At 51.3% G+C, this 23,948-nt stretch overlaps 1 protein-coding gene across 3 annotated transcripts in view; it reads left to right on the top strand.

The window, feature by feature from the left end:
- The window catches only part of EPHX2 (epoxide hydrolase 2), a 114,355-nt gene that overhangs the window by 74,124 nt on the left and 16,283 nt on the right, over positions 1 to 23,948 (top strand). For all 3 annotated transcript variants that reach the window (XM_073335538.1, XM_073335537.1, XM_073335539.1), the window contains 3 exons: positions 18,490 to 18,564; positions 20,946 to 20,991; positions 23,769 to 23,871. In XM_073335538.1, the coding sequence (XP_073191639.1) occupies positions 18,490 to 18,564; positions 20,946 to 20,991; positions 23,769 to 23,871 (224 nt within the window). The remainder of the gene's footprint in view (positions 1 to 18,489; positions 18,565 to 20,945; positions 20,992 to 23,768; positions 23,872 to 23,948) is intronic.

Here is a 23,948-nt window from a genome sequence, read left to right as displayed (position 1 = left end):
TAAAAGTAGCTCTGCCTCCAGGACATGCGCACCGTGGCGCCTGGCCGCTCTGGCCGATAGCTGCTCCTGAACTCTGCATCACAACCAGTGCACACGCATCAAGTCCCCTGCTGGGAACTGTGTCCCAGTATGTACCTAGCTGGACTTCTGCGGCAACAGGGGGCGTCCCTGCGTGGCCCCAGGGTGAGTGGGGCTCATCCTCGAATCAGATGTAACCGAACTCTCCCTTGCTGCGTGCCCCCTGCTAGGGAAGCAGCCGTCAGCCGCTGCTGAGCCAGGATGGGGCAGCAGGCTCACTTCTACCCGAGCTATTGTGCATCGCTGAGGTGACACGTCCACGCCTCAGCTATTCACAGGGCGGCTGCCGAGGCCACATTAAAGCCCCTGGCTCGGCAGCGGGGGTGGAACCTGTCTGCTTCCTTATTATGTCCCCTGGGTGCCCCTTGTGTCCTGAAAAGATCCCTCCAGTTTTTCCACGATCCCCACCAACCCTTGTTCAGGAGAAGAACGGAAGGGACTTGGGCCCATTCCTGGCGAGGGATGTTGTGCTCTCTCCCCACTGGGCCAGAACATCCTGCTTCAGTGCGGCTCTCCGACCCAACGGCTTATGGATCAAGAGCTGAGACTCGAACTCATGTTTCTTGTGTGGTGCCCTCAAAGGCAATGGGTTAGTTCCAGGGCAGCCCAGTATCCCTCTTAGAGACACGCCCACAGCCGCGTGGCTGCGGGACCCGCCACAGCTGGCAGATGTCTGCGTGAACCGAAACCCATTCCAAATGGGCTCTTCCTAGAGAGGTCCAGAGTGGATCGAGACGAAGAGGAGCCCTAATAAGTGCCACGTGCTGGAGCCTGCCTGGGAAAGTCTCTGGCGTTAAAGCCATGCATGCGGAGTAATTACATGCGGGTGTGGAGTGATTGCAGTGGATTGATGCTGGCAGGAGGAGCTCATTCGCTAGCCCCAGGGTACGAGTGTGTCTCTTGGGGGCTGTGGGAATGAAGGGCTGAGGTCAGGAGAGGTCCTGCTAGGATAGTGAAGGAACAGATACGTTTTGGGGAGAACTCAGGTTGAGGCCTTTGATTTGAGTTACAAGCCCCAGGGAGGCAGAAAGGGTAGAGTACAAGTGGTTTCGTTTTACTCTGGGCAGGTCTACACTAGAAGCGCTACGTTGGCACAGATGCTCCGCATCTGGTGAAGACGCTGCCTGCCAACGGGAGAGTGTCTCCTGCTGACATAGCGCCAGTGTGGATCGCGCTTATCATCGAACCAGAGAATAGCAGGGTTGGAAGGGACCCCAGGAGGTCATCTAGTCCCACCCCCTGCTCCAAGCAGGACCGATCCCCAACTAAATCATCCCAGCCAGGGCTTTGTCAAGCAGGGCCTTAAAAACTTCTAGGGAAGGAGATTCTACCACCTCCCTAGGTAATCCATTCCAGTGTTTCACCACCCTCTGAGTGAAAAAGTTTTTCCTAATATCCAACCTAAACCTCCCCCACTGCAACTTGAGACCATTACTCCTTGTCCTGTCATCTGCTACCACTGAGAACAGTCTAGATCCATCCTCCTTGGAACCGCCTTTCAGGTAGTTGAAAGCAGCTAACAAATTCCCCCTCATTCTTCTCTTCTGCAGACTAAATAAACCCAGTTCCCTCAGCCTCTCCTCATAAGTCATGTGTTCCAGTCCCCTAATCAGTTTTGTTGCCCTTTGCTGGACGTTTTCCAATTTTTCCATATCCTTCTTGTAGTGTGGGGCCTGAAACTGGACACAGTACTCCAGATGAGGCCTCACCAATGCCGAATAGAGGGGAACGATCACGTCCCTCGATCTGCTGGCCGTGCTCCTACTTATACAGCCCAAAATGCCGTTAGCCTTTTTGGCAACAAGGGCACACTGTTGACTCATATCCAGCTTCTCGTCCACTGTCACCCCTAGGTCCTTTTCTGCAGAACTGCTGCCTAGCCATTCGGTCCCTAGTCTGTAGCGGTGCATTGGGTTCTTCTGTCCTAAGTGCAGGACTCTGCACTTGTCCTTGTTGAACCTCATCAGATTTCTTTTGGCCCAATCCTCCAATTTGTCTAGGTCCCTCTGTATCCTATCCCTACCCTCTAGCGTATCTACCTCTCCTTCCAGTTTAGTGGGAGGTCTCTGTAACTTGCATCACTTTTTCCCACCCCTGAGTGACATAAGTTAGATCGACTTTAGCAGTAGTATAGATGTTCCCTTTGTTCGGAACAGGTGGGAACTCCACCTGCTCAGTCCCTGTTCTCTGTGAAAAACGAAATGTAGAGGGCAGCCTCTCTCGACAGAGGACAGGTGGATAACAAACCTTTAACATGCTCATCTCGTAGCTGGGGGCCGAGCCTCTGAGCTGCGCTGAGGATGGCAAGTGGGTTTCCTCCTGTTGGAGGCAGAAGGCCGAGCCTTGCATCACTTAGAGCATGTTAGAAGTCCGATTAGCTGACTCAGACTGGTGGTGCATGGCAAGTTTTCCAGCATGAATTCTGCCCTGGCCTCACATATTCCCTTCACACTTTGTCTTTTAAATGATAATTAGGCAGATTGCTCCTCCATGTGTTTTCCACCCAAGAAGCAGAGCTGAGCTTTGTTTGTCACGCTTGGCAGGCAGGTGAGGAGATAAAGAAAGAACAGACGGACTTTCTGGTGCTTTCAAGATAGGAAGACGCTCCTGCCCTTTGAGCAAAGAGGCCTTGGCAGAGGGAATGAAAGCAGATGTTCTGAGTGGTAGGCAGGGGCTTGGATGCGCAGGGCCTTGAAGATGAGAGTAAGGAACTGAAGGGAGCAGGGAGCCAGGGATGGGATTTTAGGAGGGGCTAGATGCGGGCATAGTATTGATTCTCACAGCAGAGCGCGGTGGCTGGGTGGGGAGATTACGGTCCAGCCTCACTTTCCTGGAGGATTGAGGAGCTATTGGAAAACTTTGGGGGAAGACGGGGAGGCTCTGAACCAGAAGCAGAGTGATGTCTGGGCCTGGAAGTTACCATCCGGGTATGTGGCTGACCTGTGATTAGTTTGGAGCTGCTTTGCTGACCAGGGGTTTTAAACTGTGTCTTTCTAGTGTGAGATTTACCCAGAGCAGCAGCCAGGCTGCATCAGTCCCCGGTTTGAAACCCCCTGACTCTCTGGAATCCTATTAAACTAGGTGGGGTTGAGTTGTCTTTCTGAGCTAGGCAAATGAAGCCATGTGCTATACACGGTGGGTGTTTCCTTCCAGGTGAGCCCATGAGCATCTCTTCACTTTGCCTGAATGTCCGAGACCACTTTCACGAGGGGACTGTGGAAGCTGCATCCCGGCTGCCTCTGCATGAGCAAATGGGACAACTGCACAGACGAGGGCTAACTAAGTGTTCCCCAGGCAGGACTATGGAACAGCCGTGAACAGTCGTTCATAAATATCCCAGGACGACTGCGTGGCGTAATGAAACAGCCTTTAATCACATGCCCAAACCAGCGTTCTGTACCTGGCTCTAGGAGCCGTGTCAGATATCCTCTGGCTTTATAATTCAAGACGAACCTTTATCTTTAAAGCTCGTCCCTCTGGCAGGCAACAGCCCCCCGAGTCAGCTAGCAAGGGGTAATCTTTCTCAACATCAAGGGTTTGCAAATGTGTGCTGTTCTAGCCTGACAAATCCCAGGTTTGAGCAGAAATCACAGCTTTGCCTTAACCGCCAGTTTGTTAAACGCCATCAACACGCTGTCTTCATCTGGAAGTTAAGTCTCTATATCCAACTGAAACCCGTTTACGTTCTCGGCTTCTTTCTTCGCCCTTCCACATGCGTGACTCCAAATTGGATAGGGTGCAGTGGATCCAGACAGAGCAGTGTTTCTGTCGTCTGCTTTTTTTAAATGGGATGGGGGGGTGCAGTCTGTTCAGCATCCCGTGGTGCATAGCTGCAGTGGTCAGCAATGAGAACTGGACTGCTGTCTGCCTAGCAGAGTGATGGACGAATACCTTGGCTTAACGAGGGCGGGAGCTGTATACGCTTCCGAGTACACAGCTCTACTGAGGCACCTCAATTCTGGCCTGCAGCACCCCCTGTTCTTGCAGTGCTGGCAGAATTACACCCCTGCACTCTGCACAGCTCTGCCAACATAGCTCAGTCCTGCACCCCACATGACCCTGGGCTCCCCCACACCCTTTTCTGCTGATGCACCTTACTCCTGACCTGCAGCACTCCTGCTATTCCAGACCAGGGTTCCCTGCACACATGGCTCTGCTCATGGCCCTTGATCTTGACCTACAATTCCCCCTGCTAGGCCAGCCCTGCCCCTCATCTCCCCGAAGCTTACCAGGGCCCCTGGGTGTGGTGTGGCCTATGGGAATGAGCACAGGACTGGGAGTCGGGAAATCTTGAGAATTACTGCTGCCTCAGGAGGGACTGTATGAGTTTAGGCTGGAATTTTTAAAAGAGCCCCTTGAGGAGTTAGGTGCGTAACTCCTTTGAAAATCCCAGCCTGGCTGCAGGTTTGAGGTGGTGAATCACTGTATGGAGGAGGTGAGGGGTGTGTGAGACCACTAGGGCTTCAGGCTTCCCCCGGCTGAGGACTGAGGGGAGGACTCCCCTTTTTCCACCCCAGTGTGCAACAGGTCAATGGATGGAGGGAGGTGAGGGCCAGCAGAAGCAGGACAGGCTTGGGAGAAGCGGCAGGCAGGGGTGGCAGGACCATGAGACCAGCATCGAGATCTGTGTAGGCACTGCAGTAAGACGCAGACCTATATCGCTACAGCGTTCTACAATGCAGGTCGTGAAATGCGTGGGAAGCTGTGACACTGACTGGTTTCACTTCCTAAGGTCTCAGGCCAAAGAGTCTCTTGCTTTCGAGGAGTCTGGGGTCTCGTGCCTGGGTTATGTAGGGAATATGAATGAAAACCCAGTCAGAACCCCTAGGCTCCGTGCAGAGAGCACACAAGACAGGCGTCCTCCTTGGGTCTGATGGGAGCACGCAAGCTGCTTCCAAAGCTTCGAACGCCAGGGCTGCCGTCCCTGCTAGTGCTGGCTTCAGCTCGGATTGGCTTGTGCAGCTTTCACAAGAGCGATGAGAGTTAAGAGCCGGTGGTTGCAGGTACGCATACTAGCGCCTACAGTCCGCCCAGCTGTGCCCGCCGGTCCAACGGATAGAAACGGCAGCTGCGAATTCGTGCCTTCAGGGAAGAGAATCTGCTTTTTTCAAATCAAGCCTGAAATCAGACTTGCAAAATTTTAATTCCTCCTTTGCCAGCTCCAAAACTCCACTTTTGATTAAGCTCAAGACGTTTTGGCCACCCTGTAGCTAATGGCTCCATTTGTACGTAGTCTGAGGAGCTTGCAGCTCAGCTCTGGAGAGGGGAAAGTTGGCCTTTGTGCTCCTCTGCTACCGAGCTGGCTGGGTGCATGGCGTGCCCGCTATCCCTGGCAGCAGGAGGGGAGTGGCTCTCCTGGAGGGGAGTGCTCCAGCAGGAGGGGAGTGCTCCAGCAGGAGGGGAGTGCTCTGCTGGCTCTCTGGCACTGGAGCATCCCCCTGCTCTGGGCTGAGCCACCCATGGCTCACTGTAGCACCAGGATCTGCCAGCACCATGATGCGGAGGAGAATCACTGCACTGCAGGATCGGGGCCCAGAACACTAAGTCCCCTTCTCAGGTTAGACAGCATGAGCCTTGTCTCATGGAGCGTGAGTGTCATCCACAGCTTCCGCCAGAGATCCCCTTGCAGTCAGGGTTGTGCGATCAGGTTCAATGTTCCTCGTAGCAAACTGTCTTCTGGGGATACCTCTTGTGCTTTCTGACAGTAGGGAATTGACTGTGTTCTTGTTCTGCAGACTTCAGCAAACTCGGGGGGTTGGTAGGTAAGATCCCATGGGAAGCAAGTCTAAGGGGAAAAACAATTAGTTGGCAATTTTCAGAGAGACATTATTAAGGGCACAAGAGCAAACTATCCCACTGTGTAGGAAAGATAAGAAGTCTGGCAAGAGACCATCCTGGCTTAACCAGGTGATCGTCAATGATCTAAAAATAAAAAAAAACAGTCTTACAAAAAGTGGAAGCTAGGTCAAATTACAAAGGATGAATCTAAACAAGTAACACAAGTATGTAGGGACAAAATTAGAAAGACCACGGCACAAAACGAGATCAAACTTGCGAGAGACATAAAGGGTAACAGGAAAACATTCTATAACTACGTTAGAAGCAAGAGGAAGACCAAGGACAGGATAGGCATGTTACTCAATGGGGGGGGGCGGGAATAACAGAAAATGTGAAAGTGGCAGAGCTGCTTAATGACTTCTTTGGTTCGGTTTCCACCAAGAAGGTTGGTGGCGATTGGATGTCTAACATAGTGAATACCAGTGAAAAGGAGGTAGGATTAGAGGCTAAAATAGGAAAAGAGGAAGTTTAAAAATTACTTAGACAAGTTAGATGTCTTCAAGTCACCAGGGCCTGATGAAATGCATCCTAGAATACTCAAGGAGCTGACTGAGGAGGTATCTGAGCCATTAGCGGTCGGTTATCTTTGAAAAGTCATGGAAGAGGGGAGAGATTCCAGGAGACTGGAAAAGGGCAAATAGAGTGCTAATCTATGAAAAGGGAAATAAGGACAACCTGGGGAATTACAGATCAGTCAGCTTAACTTCTGTATCCAGAAAGATAATGGAGCAAATAATTAAGCCATCAATTTGCAAACAACTAGAAGATAATAAGGTGATAGAATCATAGAATATCAGGGTTGGAAGGGACCCCAGAAGGTCATCTAGTCCAACCCCCTGCTCGAAGCAGGACCAATTCCCAGTTAAATCATCCCAGCCAGGGCTTTGTCAAGCCTGACCTTAAAAACCTCTAAGGAAGGAGATTCTACCACCTCCCTAGGTAACGCATTCCAGTGTTTCACCACCCTCTTAGTGAAAAAGTTTTTCCTAATATCCAATCTAAACCTCCCCCACTGCAACTTGAGACCATTACTCCTCGTTCTGTCATCTGCTACCATTGAGAACAGTCTAGAGCCATCCTCTTTGGAACCCACTTTCAGGTAGTTGAAAGCAGCTATCAAATCCCCCCTCATTCTTCTCTTCTGCAGGCTAAACAATCCCAGCTCCCTCAGCCTCTCCTCGTAACTCATGTGTTCCAGACCCCTAATCATTTTTGTTGCCCTTCGCTGGACTCTCTCCAATTTATCCACATCCTTCTTGAAGTGTGGGGCCCAAAACTGGACACAGTACTCCAGATGAGGCCTCACCAATGTCGAATAGAGGGGAACGATCACGTCCCTCGATCTGCTCGCTATGCCCCTACTTATACATCCCAAAATGCCATTGGCCTTCTTGGCAACAAGGGCACACTGCTGACTCATATCCAGCTTCTCGTCCACTGTCACCCCTAGGTCCTTTTCCGCAGAACTGCTGCCTAGCCATTCAGTCCCTAGTCTGTAGCTGTGCATTGGGTTCTTCCGTCCTAAGTGCAGGACCCTGCACTTATCCTTATTGAACCTCATCAGATTTCTTTTGGCCCAATCCTCCAATTTGTCTAGGTCCTTCTGTATCCTATCCCTCCCCTCCAGCGTATCTACCACTCCTCCCAGTTTAGTATCATCCGCAAATTTGCTGAGAGTGCAATCCACACCATCCTCCAGATCATTTATGAAGATATTGAACAAAACCGGCCCCAGGACCGACCCTTGGGGCACTCCACTTGATACCGGCTGCCAACTAGATATGGAGCCATTGATCACTACCTGTTGAGCCCGACAATCTAGCCAGCTTTCTACCCACCTTATAGTGCATTCATCCAGCCCATACTTCCTTAACTTGCTGACAAGAATACTGTGGGAGACCGTGTCAAAAGCTTTGCTAAAGTCAAGAAACAATACATCCACTGCTTTCCCTTCATCCACAGAACCAGTAATCTCATCATAAAAGGCGATTAGATTAGTCAGGCATGACCTTCCCTTGGTGAATCCATGCTGGCTGTTCCTGATCACTTTCCTCTCATGCAAGTGCTTCAGGATTGATTCTTTGAGGACCTGCTCCATAATTTTTCCAGGGACTGAGGTGACAGTCAGCATGGATTTGTCAAAAACAAATCATGTCAAACCAACCTGATAGCTTTCTTTGACAGGGCAACAAGCCTGTGGGTAGGAGGGAAAGTGGTAGATGTGGTATATCTTGACTTTAGTAAAACTTTTGATACTGTCAAGGATGACCTACTCATAAACAAACAGGGAAATGCAACCTAGATGGAGCTGCTATAAGGTGGGTGCAAAACTGGTTGGAAAACCGTTCCCAGAGAGTAGTTGAAAGTGGTTCACAGACATGCTGGAAGGACATAACGAGTGGGGTCCTGCAGGGATCGGTTCTGGGTCCAGTTCTGTTCAATATCTTCATCAATGATGTAGATGCATAGGGAGTACACTTATAAGGTTTGCGGATGATACCAAGCTGGGAGGGTGTTGCAAGTGCTTTGGAGGATAGGATTAAAATTCAAGATGATCTGGAAAAACTGGAGAAATGGTCTGAAGCAATTAGGATGAAATTCAGTAAGGACAAAGGCAAAGTACTCCACTTAGGAAGGAACAATCAGTTGCAGACATACAAAATGGGAAATGATGCCTAGGAAGGAGTATTGCGGAAAGGAATCTGGAGGGGTCATAGTGGACCACAAGCTAGATATGAGTCAACAGTGTAACGCTGTTCCAGAAAAAAGCAAACCTCATTCTAGGATGTATTATCAGGAGTGTTGTAAGCAAGACACAAGAAGTAATTCTTCCGCTCTATTCCGCACTGATTAGGCCTCAACTCGAGCATTGTGTCCTGTTATGGGCACCGCATTTCAGAAAGGAAGTGAAGAAATTGGAGAGAATCCAGAGAAGAGTGACAAAAAATGATTAAAGGTCTAGAAAACATGAGCTGTCAGGGAAGATTGAAAAAATGGGGTTTGTTTAGTCTGGAGAAGAGAAGACTGAGAGGGAACATAACCATTTTCAAGTACATAAAAGGTAGTTACAAGGGGGAGGGAGAAAAATTGTTCTTCTGAACCTCTGAGGCTAGGACAAGAAGCAATGGGCTTAAATTGCAGCAAAGGGTGGTTTAGGTTGGACATTAGGAAAAACTTCCTAACTGTCAGGGTGGTTAAGCCCTGGAATAAATTGCCTAGGGAGGTTGTGGAATCTCCATCATTGGGGATTTTTAAGAGCAGGTTAGGCAAACACCTGCCAGGGATGGTCTAGATCAGTGCTACTCAAAGTGGTGGTCCAGGGACCGCTGCCGGTCCGCGAGCCATCGGCTGCCGGTCTGCACGCACATTGGGGAAAAAAATTGCCGGTCCCCCACATCAGAAAGCTTGAGAAGCACTGGTCTAGATAATACTTAGTCCTGCCACGAGTGCAGGGGACTGGACTAGATGACCTCTCAAGGTCCCTTCCAGTCTTATGATTCTATATACCATTACTATTGATATCAATGGTTTTCTACATGTTTATGTATGATACGGTATATCACCACCTCCACCCCCCACCTCCCTCATGTGTCCTGATATTTTACTGTTGGGATCTGGTCACTCTAGGAGGGGGTGAGCAGGGACACCGTGAAGGGCATGTAGTGAGAGCGAGTTGATGAGCACTAGCTAATGGGAATTGCATTTACACTTCAGCCTCCTCTGCATGTGGTTTCTGGGTGGGTGGATGAGAGCATCTGTTTCTTCTGAAGGCAGTTTCCAGTCTGGATGGGCAGAGAACATACTTTGAAGTCTGTTCCTGCAAGACAGTGACCGGAATTAATAGCGACACAAAGAGGCTGGTGAACCACTGCATTCCCTTTTGAGATGGTTGGGAGTGAATTTTTTTTATTAGTGCTCATGAAAGTGACAGATTGATGATGCTGGCCAGACTCAGGTGTTGCACAAACCTTTCACACAGCTCAATTACTGCACCCCAATCCTGTTCCCTCCCGCCCCCGCATCTCCATTCCAGTCCTGAGCCTGGCACTGCATTTAGTCAGGCTACGTGGACGTGGAAGCGGTTGGTATTGGGTCTGTTTCTGAGGACGAAGGGAAGTTTGGGGTTTCGAGGGCTGTTCAGCATGTCTCGCCCACTGCAAAACTTTGTTACAAAAGTGAGGATGGGGAGATCTGTCTTCGCTGCAGTTAGTCCAGGCTCTTACCCAGGCATGGCCCCTAACCAGCTTCCCCTCCCCACACATATATCCCTCTCCCATGAGTGTCATGGTTCTTTCTTCTCAGGCTAGCTGGTCCCGTTCGGGGTGTGGGGTGGAACCTATGTCCCGCTTTCACTTGGGCTGGTAGCCCAGGATGCAGGCTAAATCGCTCGGTGCTGATAGTCCTCCAGGGCCTTCCCACAATTGCCCCTGTGTGCCCAGCAGGCCAGGCAAGCTCTCCCACGCTTCAGTGGGGTGGAATCATAGAGCGGCTTGGTTTGCTGCAGTGCAGGAACATGTGGGCTGCGCCCCCAGAAGTCGTCACGGTGCACGTGGGGAAGCAGAGCACTAGTGGGTGGCAGGAACTTGAGCTGGGCTTTGCAGGGTGGCTGCACGCCCAGGGCTTGGCTGACCGCTGAGGGGGAGAGCGGGAGCCCCTGGCATTTAACAAGAAAGCAAAACCTCAAAAGGGGCCTGATACAGCCTCAGGAAACGCAATGTCAGCTTCTGGGCTTCAAATGAATATGCGCATATGTTACCTGTTCCCCTCTGATAGGCTCCTTTAGGCTTGCCAGGCTTGCAGTGAAGGACACATCGCAAAGTCATTGCGGAGTGAGGTTCTCTCTAGCTCGATTCTTACTCGTAGCAAGGCCAGAAGGGGCCGTTGTGATCGTCTGGTCTGCCCTCCTGGCTGACACAGGCCAGAGAACTCCCCGTGGTCTAGCAGCTGAGCATTTGGATATTCACAGAAGCGCAGTATGGCCTGGCAGTGTGGCTCCTATCCCAGTTCAACTAGTATTGGGGGGTGAAAGCACCTAGATACTATGGGGCTGGGTAGCAGTACAAAACCCTAGAACAGCCTGGGGCTTCAGGGCCATTGAGGTAATCCCTCCAGAGCCAGTGTAAATAGGATTTCTGAATGCAGGTGCCATCATTACAGGGCTCGCTGTCCCTCTGTCCCCGCTCTGGCCTCTTCAAATGCACGCTCTCCGGTGCCAGGCCTTGGGTCTTTACCTCTCCTGGGATGAAATACTGCAGTTCTCCACTCTCAGACCAGGCCCTGGGGTTCACTGTGCTTAGCCAGCAGGTTCAGCCCCTGCACTTCTTCCCTGAGGGCATCTGTGACCAGCAATGAATAGAGTGACCAGACCTGGGATTAAACCAAAGTATCTGAATGAGGGAGGCAACCTAGTGACAGAGGATGTGGAAAAAGCTAATGTACTCAATGCTTTTTTTGCCTCTGTTTTCACTAACAAGGTCAGCTCCCAGACTGCTGCGCTGGGCATCACAAAATGGGGAAGAGATGGCCAGCCCTCTGTGGAGATAGAGGTGGTTAGGGACTATTTAGAAAAGCTGGACGTGCACAAGTCCATGGGGCCGGACGAGTTGCATCCGAGAGTGCTGAAGGAATTGGCGGCTGTGATTGCAGAGCCATTGGCCATTATCTTTGAAAACTCGTGGCGAACCAGGGAAGTCCCGGATGACTGGAAAAAGGCTAATGTAGTGCCAATCTTTAAAAAAGGGAAGAAGGAGGATCCTGGGAACTACAGGCCAGTCAGCCTCACCTCAGTCCCTGGAAAAATCATGGAGCAGGTCCTCAAAGAATCAATCCTGAAGCACTTGCATGAGAGGAAAGTGATCAGGACCAGCCAGCATGGATTCACCAAGGGAAGGTCATGCCTGACTAATCTAATCGCCTTTTATGATGAGATTACTGGTTCTGTGGATGAAGGGAAAGCAGTGGATGTATTGTTTCTTGACTTTAGCAAAGCTTTTGACACGGTCTCCCACAGTATTCTTGTCAGCAAGTTAAGGAAGTATGGGCTGGATGAATGCACTATAAGGTGGGTAGAAAGCTGGCTAGATTGTCGGGCTCAACGGGTAGTGATCAATGGCTCCATATCTAGTTGGCAGCCGGTGTCAAGTGGAGTGCCCCAAGGGTCGGTCCTGGGGCCGGTTTTGTTCAATATCTTCATAAATGATCTGGAGGATGGTGTGGATTGCACTCTCAGCAAATTTGCAGATGATACTAAACTGGGAGGAGTGGTAGATACGCTGGAGGGGAGGGATAGGATACAGAAAGACCTAGACAAATTGGAGGATTGGGCCAAAAGAAATCTGATGAGGTTCAATAAGGATAAGTGCAGGGTCCTGCACTTAGGACGGAAGAACCCAATGCACAGCTACAGACTAGGGACCGAATGGCTAGGCAGCAGTTCTGCGGAAAAGGACCTAGGGGTGACAGTGGACGAGAAGCTGGATATGAGTCAGCAGTGTGCCCTTGTTGCCAAGAAGGCCAATGGCATTTTGGGATGTATAAGTAGGGGCATAGCGAGCAGATCGAGGGACGTGATCGTTCCCCTCTATTCGACATTGGTGAGGCCTCATCTGGAGTACTGTGTCCAGTTTTGGGCCCCACACTTCAAGAAGGATGTGGATAAATTGGAGAGAGTCCAGCGAAGCGCAACAAAAATGATTAGGGGACTGGAACACATGAGTTATGAGGAGAGGCTGAGGGAGCTGGGATTGTTTAGCCTGCAGAAGAGAAGAATGAGGGGGGATTTGATAGCTGCTTTCAACTACCTGAAAGGGGGTTCCAAAGAGGATGGCTCTAGACTGTTCTCAATGGTAGCAGATGACAGAACGAGGAGTAATGGTCTCAAGTTGCAGTGGGGGAGGTTTAGATTGGATATTAGGAAAAACTTTTTCACTAAGAGGGTGGTGAAACACTGGAATGCGTTACCTAGGGAGATGGTAGAATCTCCTTCCTTAGAGGTTTTTAAGGTCAGGCTTGACAAAGCCCTGGCTGGGATGATTTAACTGGGAAGTGGTCCTGCTTCGAGCAGGGGGTTGGACTAGATGACCTTCTGGGGTCCCTTCCAACCCTGATAGTCTATGATTCTATGATCGTTTAATCTCAATAGTAGGAGCAAAGCTAATGGAAGTGTAAATGGATTTCAAAACACTAATGGTCTGTGCCTGTGTCTATTCTACCTGGAGGTGTGCCTCGGAAGGCCTAACTTCTTCAGACCCCCAGCAGGTATCTGTGTGGGTCTGTCTGTCCCCTCAAACAATAGAACCCTGTCCCTAGAGAGAGTCAGTTTTAGCCAGCCAGAAATCCTTTGTCTTCTCCTCCGGGGCTCTTTTGTCCTGCTCCCCAAAGCTAGCTGTGTGCATTACTCCCTACAGGAGGCATGGCTGTGCCACACGCCCGCCACACATCCCTGCGCCTGGTACTAGCTAGAATAACACCTTCAGCCTGAAGCAAATATAAATAGGGCTGTGACAGGCTGGATTTATTTCCCCTTATCATGCCAGGCTGCGTCAGCCAGACGGTTTTAATTCTGATTGCTTCCAAACAGCTGGAGAGCCAGGGCCTGTCATTTATTATTTATTCTCTCCTTTCGCCGACTAACGATTCCGCTGGGCAAAGCTAAATGAAATTACTGCGTATTCCCTGGAAAGCCTGTGTCAGCTCCCAGCTGCGCGCGCTCCCCCACTCCCACCACCCCGGCAGCTTCCCAAGGAAGTGGAGCCGCTGCCATGCGGACGTCAGCCTGGCGGAGCGTTGGAGAGAAGCAGAAAAATTGCAGGAAGCACTGAGTGGGCTCAGTTTTGCCTGATGGGTCCAGATTTCCACAAGGGGTAATGGAGAGCAATTGTTATTCCTACACTCCTTTATGGATGCAAAGCCTGGATGACCTATCAACAGCTCCTCAAGAGTCTGGAGAGGTACCACCAATGATGCCTCCGGAAGCTCCTTCTCATCCAGTGGGAAGATCACCACGGTAACGCCAGCATGTACCCAGAAAGATAGCTTTCTTTGGCAGGGTAACAAGCCTTGTGGATAGGGGAGAGGCGGTAGACGTGGTATATCTCGACTTTAGTAAAGCTTTTGGTACTGTCACGCTACCTTCTCGTAAACAAACTAGGGAAATGCAACCTAGATGGAAGGATGCAACTTAGGAAGGAATGATCAGTTGCACACATACAAAATGGGAAATGACTGCCTCGGAAGGAGTACTGTGGAAAGGGATCCAAGAGTCATAATGGACCACAAGCTAAATATGAGTCAATAGTGTAACACTTGCAAAAAAAGCGAACCTCATTCTAGGATGTATTATCAGGGTGTGTTGTAAGCAAGACAGAGAAGTAATTCTTCTGCTCTACTCCACGCTGATTAGGCCTCAACTGGAGTATTGTGTCCAGTTCTGGGCACCACATTTCAGGAAGGATGTGGACAAATTGGAGAAAGTCCAGAGAAGAGCAACAAAAATGATCAAAGGTCTAGAAAACATGACCTATGAGGGAAGATTGACAAAATTGGGTTTGTTTAGTCTGGAAAAGAGAAGCCTGAGAGGGGACATAACAGTCCCGGCCTCCTTCCCAGGTGCACCATGGGCCAGTCTTGTTTGCACTGCTGAGATTAACCATGTGGGAACCAGGGCACCTGACTTGGCGCTTTTGCGATGCAGAGAGTCCTTAAATTGAATGGGCACTCTACTTAGGACGTCACTTGAGGAACCAGGCCAATGGTAGTGAATGTTAATGATGGGCAGAATTAGGAACACAGGAACGGCCAGTCTGGATCGTCCCAGGGATCCCCCCAGTCCAGCATCCCACCCTTCAGTGGAAGGGGCAAAAAAAACCCCTAGGGGTAATTAGGGAGTAACCTGCCCTGACTAGAAGTTTCTCGCTAACCTCCATCAGTCAGTGGTTGCCCTCAGCCTTCCCGTTCTCTGGCCCATGGCTATTCTCTGTCCTCTGCTCCAGGCAGCAGCCCCTTGCTACTCTTTTCTCCTTGCTGGGCTTCTATTTCCAACTGTCTTTTTCTCCCCTCCATCGTTTTGCCACTTTGGCAGCCCTCTTGCACTTTCCAGGGCCACTAGGCATCTGGGGCTTCAGAGCGCAGGACCCGTAAGAGTTTTAGTGGCGCCATCACTTCCTGGCCCCCTCTGCATCCAGTCAGTTCAAGTGGGAGGCTCTTCCGGCTGACGGACGTCAACACAACTCTGGGGCGCAGCAGGCTGACCCTGTTGGGAGCCCCATGCTGCTTCGCTGCAGGGGTGCTACATCGTGGGCTCCCTGCAGCTTTTCCCTGGCGTCCGAGCATCCTTACTCTCAAGGGTTCCCTGTGCACGCGTCAGGGCCTTCCCCTCTAGCTTGCAGGCGGCAGCCAAGAGCAGTGCGACTGCTGTACGGTATGGAGCCCCCCGGAAAGCGGGTGATTCAAATGTCTTGGGAGGTTCATAGGAGACTTGGCTGTTGGCAGATGTAGCTGGGCTCCTGGGGGACAGGGCATGTCTGCGTTACGTAGCAAGATGGGTCCATCGGCGATGGCTGATACTGGCTCTGAGAAGAGCAATCCGTTCTCGGGTGCGGACGGCTTTTCTTGCAGATGGGAACCGATAGCTGAGTGTTTCTGTGCATGTAAACAACGCCATGAGGCCCTGCTGGTGGAGGGACCGTCCCTCAGATGAGACGTGAACCCAAGGCACTTGTGGTCGTCAAAGAACTCCTGGTGCTTTTCCCAACAGCAAAGCAGTTAACCCGTTCGCCCTGGGTAAATTCCACACTGGGTAATTGCGTTCTGCCTCCTGGAATTGCCAGATTCTTGGTGTCCTACTGCGATGGAGTGAATTGGTGCTGCGGGCTGCACTCGTTCCATGCCAGTGCTTGCTACAGTTCAGTTCGGGCCAAAAAGATTCTGATCTAAGTGGCTTACACAACAGTAAAGTTCCTCTCCTAGAAATCCAGTGTTGTAGACAACCTGTAGAGGATGCTCCAGGCCTCCCCCATATCTCTCACTAGGGAGAAGTGCATAGTGGTGAGTGATACTTGTTTGGAGACGCATGATTTGTGGTCCAAGATTATGGTGGAGTGGGAACAATGCCATACTTAAACAATGCCATACATGTACAGGAAAAGTGGTCCAATAGCATAAGATTTGGGAGTCTTGGGTTCAGTTTCCTGGTCCGTTCTTGTGTACCCTTAGGCAAGTCGCTGAGCTGCTCCATGCCTCAGTTTCCCCTCTGGAAAAGGGATCATAGCACTGCTCTACCTCACGGGAGTGTTGTCAAGATAAATACATTTAAAATTGTGAAGTGTTTCGAGATCTACTGATGAAAATCCCTTTAAGAGTTGGGTATTGTTTGTCGTTAGCACTTAGATAGGGGTTCTCTCTTAGAATCGCAGAATGGACATCAGTCCACGCCACCCCCACCAATCAGATCGATGTTACTGTATTTTTTTACCCTATGGCCCATCCTGTGGGAGGTGGATAATGAAACCTTGAGTCCCATTGAAATAAGGTAACCCCTTCCAATCCGTTACATGGAGTCAGAAGAAAATGACATCCAGAAACACCAGGCTGCAGGGTACCACAACATCCAGAATCGAACCTGGCCTGTGTCTCCTGCCGCCTAAAAAAAACCCTGACATGGTTAGCATCACTCGGTACACAGCAGAAAAAAATCTGACCCTTTGGTTGCTTCTCCAAACTGCCTGAGCCTCTTGGCAGGGGCGACAGATTCTTCCTAAAAGTGGGGGGGCCTGAGGCCTCACCCACTCCGTGGCCCTGCCCCTTGGCCAATCTGGAGCTGGGCTGGGGAGCCTGGGCCCCTCTATCTGCCCGGGGTGGGAGGACCCAAGAGCAGCCCTCAGCCTATGTCCCCAACCCCTGGGCCTTCCACCCAGGGCAGGTAGAGGGTCTGCGGCTCCCCACAGCTGCCTGGCCTCCCGGGCCGCTCTTACCTGGGCTGGGCTCCAGCTTCCTGCCTGGCTGGGCCAGGGCCTCGGGGGGGGAGAGGAGGGGCAGAGGGCCGGGCCCATGGTGAAAAGTGGACGGGCCATGCCTATACACTTTCAAAAATGGGCGGGACTTGGCCTCCCCCGTTCCAGCGCCCCTGCCTCTTGGGTCTGCAAAATATGGTGAGAAATCTGGGGTGCGCGCCTGCCACCCAGCTTTGTCTTGTTTGCTCTCTCTGTGAGGCTTTAAAATTGGGGTTTTTTTTGTATGAAAAGCAACATTCTCGTCTTTTCCCAGGCGTTGCTCACAACTGCAGTCTCCTCCCCATCGCAGATTGTCACTGCAGGGCAGGACAGAACCCCTCATTGCGTTTAACCCTCGCTTCCCCTGTTCTCAGTACATGCGAAGCCACTGCACATGTGAGCCTCCAGACTGGACTTGGTAGACAAGACACGCCTGCCCGCCCAATGCATTATCGGCCCTGATGGAGCTGTGGGGAACCTGCAAAAAAAAAAATCCCCCAGCCCCAAAGCTGATTAATCTTTCCCCTTCTCTCTCCTTCTAAGAGCATTTGGATTTTCCCCCAAATGAATTCTTTTTAATAGGTGCTTCGTTTTAATTGGCAGCTCGAGTGAGTGAAAGCAGAACTGAAATGCAAGCAGGGCCGTTCAATCAGTTCCAGCCGACAGCTCAGGCGTGTTAGCAAATAGGCAGCCCAGAAAGCCGGGGACCAGGACTATTGACTGGCTTCTGCAGGGTCTTAGGATAACGTATCTTTAAATGTGTCAGAGCCTCGTACCTTTTGGGTGCCAGTTCACATTCCACCTGTGTTGGTGGCCGGCAGGGGATTGGTAATGTGTTATTGGAGCCTTTCACTCTTTAGGTCACCAGCTGGATTGCAGCTCCCCTGGATGGCCACCAGAAGTTTTCACATCTGACGTCTGCTCGGTAGCCCCTAAGTTAAATGAGTTGGGGAGAGGGGGCGGTGTCTCAGTCTAGTCCCTAGCAGATGGGTGTGTGTGTTACAAAACTGCTGTCATGTCTGGCACTGTTGCTGGCATCCTTGTTGATCTCCTCCAGTGGGTCAAGCAGAGGACTCGGAGCCAGGACTCCTGGGTGCTGTTTCCTACTCTACCTCTGATTTGCCGTGGGACTTACACGGAGAATGAGTGGGGAGAGAAGTTAAGTCCCTGTGAAGTGGCTGTGTCCCCTATTTTGCTGAGGCGGGGTGAGACTGTTTGTCGGGAGCGGTGGAGCTCCCTGGACCAGCGACGCCATGGAAACGTGGGGCTGCTCTGCCCTCTGCTGTGCTGTGCCGTGTACCCATTTCACATAGGTCACTGAACAGCCGTCTGGGTGACCAGAGATAAAAGGGCCCTGAGCTCTCCGGTCCCCTGACCATGGGAGATCCAAGTTCTCCTAACGTAGCGTTTTGTTGTCTTTTGAAATGTCACCATCCTAGCTGCGCTGATAACGACCAAACACCCCATTCCTGGGAAACAGGTTCCGTACTACCCGGTAGGCCTCTTCCCGCCAAGCCGCCCGCCAGGATTCTGGATCCTCTTTGGAGAGGGTGATTGAAAGCAGCTGCTGCTGTTTCTCTTTCAGGGTGTTGCTGAGCTTGAGCTGGAGAAGGATCTGAGCAGGACGTTTAGGATCATAATCCGATCCATCAGAAAGGAGGTAAGGGCGGGGCATGCGGCTGGGCAGGGCGGGGCTTTGTGTGATCTTTATCCCATAACTGGGGTCTGAAGGAGGAGAAGCAGAGGCTGATGATCCAGCCACAGCCTGCACCCAGCACTGAACCCAAATAGCTGCCGTGTTTGTGGCCAGGGAGTCTTATAACCCTGACGATGAAAGTACACAAAGTTAACTCTCTGCTCCCATCTCTCTCACCTGGGGAGGCCTGACCATAAATTCCGGCGGGAGGGGTTTGGCATCAAGACTCAGCTGGAATTTTTGCCAACTGTTGCAACCCCCGACCCTGCTTTCTGCCACTCCATCCAACGGTGATGGGCCCGCTGGATGTTTGGAGAAGAATGTTGGCATTTAGATCATGGGTACGTTTCAGAGTTAACATGCTCTGTTGAGATGAACAGGGTGTTAATTCACACCTTTCTTGAAGACAGTAATTTGGGCTGTCTGCAGACTCAACCAAGGCACTGGTGTCTGCCTTACCTCCATTTCACGTTTGGAAGACCATGTTCTCACTAGTAAGGGCTTGGGATGTACTTTAAGGAAACATGCTTCAATTCTGTCCCATGCTTTTGTGGCTGAGGGTGGACTCGGTGGAGGGCGCAGGGCCTTGAGCATATGGCACAGCCTGAACACTCTCCAGGGGTTACATCAAGTCTCTTAATCTCCTTCTCGGAGCACAATACAAATAACTTCATTAACCTAGAACAGAGGCAGTAAATATTTATCAGCAGCTTCAGGGCAAAAACCCTTGATAGAGCTTTATAATTTAAACAAAATTGAAGTCTGGAAGGCAGAAAGATTCATAGTTAAGGCTTATTTTTTAATCCGGCTCACTTGCTAACTCACTGTCAGTTGCTCTTTGCCATCACTAACTCAGGGATAATGAGATTTACCTGATATACAGTGTAAATCCAGGGGGGCCGAAGGGGGAGCCACATGCTTGAAGCAGGGACATATGGCCCATTGCTGCCATTCTTTGGCTTGGCTTCCAGGCCTTTGCAGAGCCAATGGAGTAACAGTCCGTCCTGTGAAAGTCCAGGGAGTGAGATCAGCCTGGGAATTGAACCAACTCTTTTGCATGCCACTGGGGCATCAGGGTTCAGGCATCAAGTAATGACTGTTTTCTGTCCCAGCGGAGAGTGAGTGTGCTCCAACAGCAGCATGGGGCGCTCGGGGCCCGCTCGCGAATTACTGGGATCCTCCTTCGCCCCAAACGCAGCATCTCTTGCTGCTTGGGGCTGGCTGGGTTAGAGCTTTCTGCAATGTCTGCTCCAAGCCGGGCAAGCAAAGCTCTGGGTAGGACTGTGCATGGTCTGGATAGGACTGGGCCAGGTCCTAAAATCCAAGCAGCCTCATTACAAAGAGCACCAGCCTCCGTGTGCGCGGATCAAATCCAGCGCTGCTTTGGTCTGTTGGCTCCTGGCTTCGGAAGGCCCCAGCAAGCCCCTTCCCCGGTGGCTCTGGTGGCTGTGCTTGGTAGCAGAGCACAGGGGAGGCCCAGTGCTGCTGTGGGCCACAAAAGCACCTTCATATAGAGCTTTGGGGAACCATTTCACAGCCTGGCCTGTCACTTCCCTGCAGCTGCCCTGCAACGCCAACCTGTCACGGTGGAGTTAACCAATAATGGTACGTTTCCAGGCTCGTTAGCTTCCTGTCCAGGTGCAGCCCTCGTAGGAGATGGAGCCAACAGCTTTAACGAGGAGCAATGCTGCATAACCTGGCCTCTGCGTGGGGCAGACGGAGTCATGGAATCACTGGGGAAAAGAGCTGTTGGGATTTTTCTGCCCTAGTAAATGTCAAGACAAGCTGGATAGGGCTCCATATTTAATGTCAGCATGCCAGGGGGCGGAGCATCCTCCCTGTGGCCCCGCCCACTCCCAGCATGGCTCCTGTGCTCACGTAAGTGTCTCAGTCTGGCCTGTAGAACTGTAGGAGCCAGAGATGTGGGGTCAGAGTCCTGAGGTAGGATTGTTCCTACAGCACGGTCCCTAGGGCCAGTATGAAACATACCAGCACTGGGGTGCCCCACCCCTCCCCATGGAGTCTGTTCCACCGGCAGATCCGTCTTGCTGTCCCCGGAGCTTTTCCCAACTTTTGTGAATTTCACCCCATTGCTCTGTAGCCTCTTGGGTCACTTCAACTATTATGGCCCTGTTCTCGTTGCCCCCCGCCCCTTCTCCCTCCCCTGACCCTCGCACCTTGATTACTGCTCAGCCAAGCTATGCACGTAGCTTTTTTAAATCCAACCCCATACATCAATCCCTGGCGCCGCATAATTGTTCCCAAGGCTTTTCTCCGAGTTCCCCTCTGGCCGGCTGCCCTGGGAGTTAATTATCTCCTGTTAATTAGAGCCACTTCTCTTGCAGGACCAACTGCCTGTTCCACTCAACTTCACCAATGTCCGGGAGCAAGGTAAGGGTACGAAATGGGCCGGGTGGGAAGGAATTTGTTGTCCCGTTCCCCAGTTATCTCCCAGTCTTGTTGTTAGTGGCGGAGGTGGAATTCTCTCATCAACAAAGTTTCAAACGCTTGCCAGAGGGGGGTACTGCCAAGCTGTTCCCAGGGCTCCCTCCCCTCCTCTCCAAGCATAGAATCATAAAATATCAGGGTTGGAAGGGACCTCAGGAGGTCATCTAGTCCAATCCCCTGCTCAAAGCAGGACTGATCCCCAACTAAATCATCCCAGCCAGGGCTTTGTCCAGCCTGACCTTAGAAACTTCTAAGGAAGGAGATTCTACCACCTCCCTAGGTAACGCATTCCAGTGTTTCACCACCCTCCTAGTGAAAAAGTTTTTCCTAATATCCAATCTAAACCTCCCCCACTGCAACTTGAGACCATTACTCCTTGTCCTGTCCTCTTCTACCACTGAGAATAGTCTAGAACCATCCTCTCTGGAACCACCTCTCAGGTAGTTGAAAGCAGCTATCAAATCCCCCCTCATTCTTCTCTTCTGCAGACTAAACAATCCCAGTTCCCTCAGCCTCTCCTCATAAGTCATGTGTTCCAGTCCCCTAATCATTTTTGTTGCCCTTTGCTGGACTCTCTCCAATTTATCCACGTCCTTCTTGTAGCGTGGGGTCCAAAACTGGACACAGTACTCCAGATGAGGCCTCACCAATGTCGAATAGAGGGGAACGATCACGTCCCTCGATCTGCTCGCTATGCCCCTACTTATACATCCCAAAATGCCATTGGCCTTCTTGGCAACAAGGGCACGCTGTTGACTCATATCCAGCTTCTCATCCACTGTCACCCCTAGGTCCTTTTCCGCAGAACTGCTGCCTAGCCATTCGGTCCCTAGTCTGTAGCGGTGCATTGGGTTCTTCCCTCCTAAGTGCAGGACCCTGCACTTATCCTTATTGAACCTCATCAGATTTCTTTTGGCCCAATCCTCCAATTTGTCTAGGTCCCTCTCTATCCTATCCCTGCCCTCCAGCGTATCTACCACTCCTCCTAGTTTAGTATCATCCGCAAATTTGCTGAGAGTGCAATCCACACCATCCTCCAGATCATTTATGAATGGACCCGACTTCACAAGGAACCCTACAATAACAAAGGATTGGTTTGCTTGCAAGGGCTGGGCTACGCTCGCAGGTATGTTATTGTAGAGTTGTTCATTGGACGAAAGAAAGTCCAGGGACACGACAGAAGGGGATGGAGGAGAGAGAGAAGGTGTACGGAGGAGTGGATAGAAAGAAGCGTTGAATTGTCCCATAATAGTCCATATTGTCCCATAATTGTGCAACCCTACAATAACACCCCAGCGTGCGCAGCCCAAGGCTTGGGAGAAACCCTGCAGTAACAAACCGGCCTGTGTGCCTCCAGGGAGGAGAGAGGCTGGTATTAAGAAAGAAATCGCTTTTCTTTGCAAGCTGCTCTGGGTAGATCATGCACTAGGCGAGGGTGGGAGTAGTGAAATCTATGAACCAATCTGAGAAACACCCTTCATCCTGTCCCCTTAATTAAAAGCTGGGCAGCAGCAGGGAGGCCTTGGCCAGGGGGATTGAGTGGAGCGGCTGAATGATAACCAGAGCCCCTGAAGGCAACGCTTTGAAACTCCTATCTCCCTTCTTGGGTTTCTTCCCTTTCTTGCAAATCCACTTACGCAGCGCTTTCTAATCAAATCACCCACCAATGCATGCTGCAGAAGGGCGCTATAAATAGCAGCAGCGATAAGCATTCATTACGCAGCTCCAGCTGGAGGCACGTGCCCAGAAACGGGGCTCCTGCAAAAACCTGCAGGAGAGCTGGAGGGGTGGCCTATGCAGAGGGCTGCAGGGTTCTACTCCGGGCACTGAGGGCCGGTCCAAAGGAGAAAGATGCCCTGGTAGGACTTGAAGTTGGCTTTGAAACCAGCCTAGAGCGAACCTCTGTGTGGATTTCAGTGTGAACAGCTAATCTGGGTTTAGCTGAAACCTGTTCTCAAGCCATGCAAGCGAAACTGAAATAAAGGAGTCTCACACCAAAAGAAACGAGACTCGCAGCGAACGAGGAGTGTGGGCCCGCCTTTTGGACCAGTTTAACCGTATTGGTTTAACGTCACACTGTGAGTTCTACCGGTGCCGTGTTCTCACCTAGACATGCCAGGGCTGCATGTGAGGCTCACGTGACCCCCGGTACGGATACATTCTGTGAAAGCAGAGTGGTAGGTGCAGTGAGTTTGTTGGGCCTGTTAGGCGCTGCTGTTACAAACTAGAGAACCCTTTGCCAGCTGGCACCACTGGGCCTCTGTCCCACTGCCCCTGTAGCCGTTGGGCCGAACATCATGAGCTCTGGTGCATAAAGTCGAGGCACCTAAATCCACGTTTAAGTGCCTAAATAAGCGGTGTTGCGGTCACAGGCGCTGAGCACCCTCCGTGGGAGCTGCAGCTGCCACGCGCCTCTGGAGAGGAGGCCGCTCCTATAGCTGTTTAAATGAGGAGCCTGAACTCCTGGGCCGGCAGGAAACTCACACGCCATCCACCCGTCACCACAGGGCTCCCTGTCTCGGCCTAAATCCCATTCACAGAGCGTCACCCGGCTTTACAACTCGGCACGGACAGAGAGGGTGGGTGCAGGGAGTCTGCAGAGGCACTCTGCAAGCCCTTAGTCCTTTGTTGGAGCCACGGCCTCGGGATCATTTGCAGTTGATCCTGCCCATGACGGTGCCTAGCAGATGTTCTCACCCTCTCTCTCTTTCTCTCTGCAGGAGGGCTTCTGGCTGGCAAGCCAGAAGACCCACCTCCAAGCCAGATCCTACAGGGAGCGGATCTCCAGTACTTCATCCAGCAGTATAAAAAGTCTGGCTTCAGGTAAAAGCTAAGCTAAAGAACGAAGCAAGAGTCTGGCGCTGGCGAGAGGGAGGTAACTTTGGCTCTGCCTGGGATGT

Source organism: Lepidochelys kempii, chromosome 3 (assembly GCF_965140265.1).
Source record: "Lepidochelys kempii isolate rLepKem1 chromosome 3, rLepKem1.hap2, whole genome shotgun sequence".
Taxonomy (NCBI): Eukaryota; Metazoa; Chordata; order Testudines; family Cheloniidae; genus Lepidochelys; species Lepidochelys kempii.
This window is presented reverse-complemented; position numbering and strand designations above follow the sequence as displayed.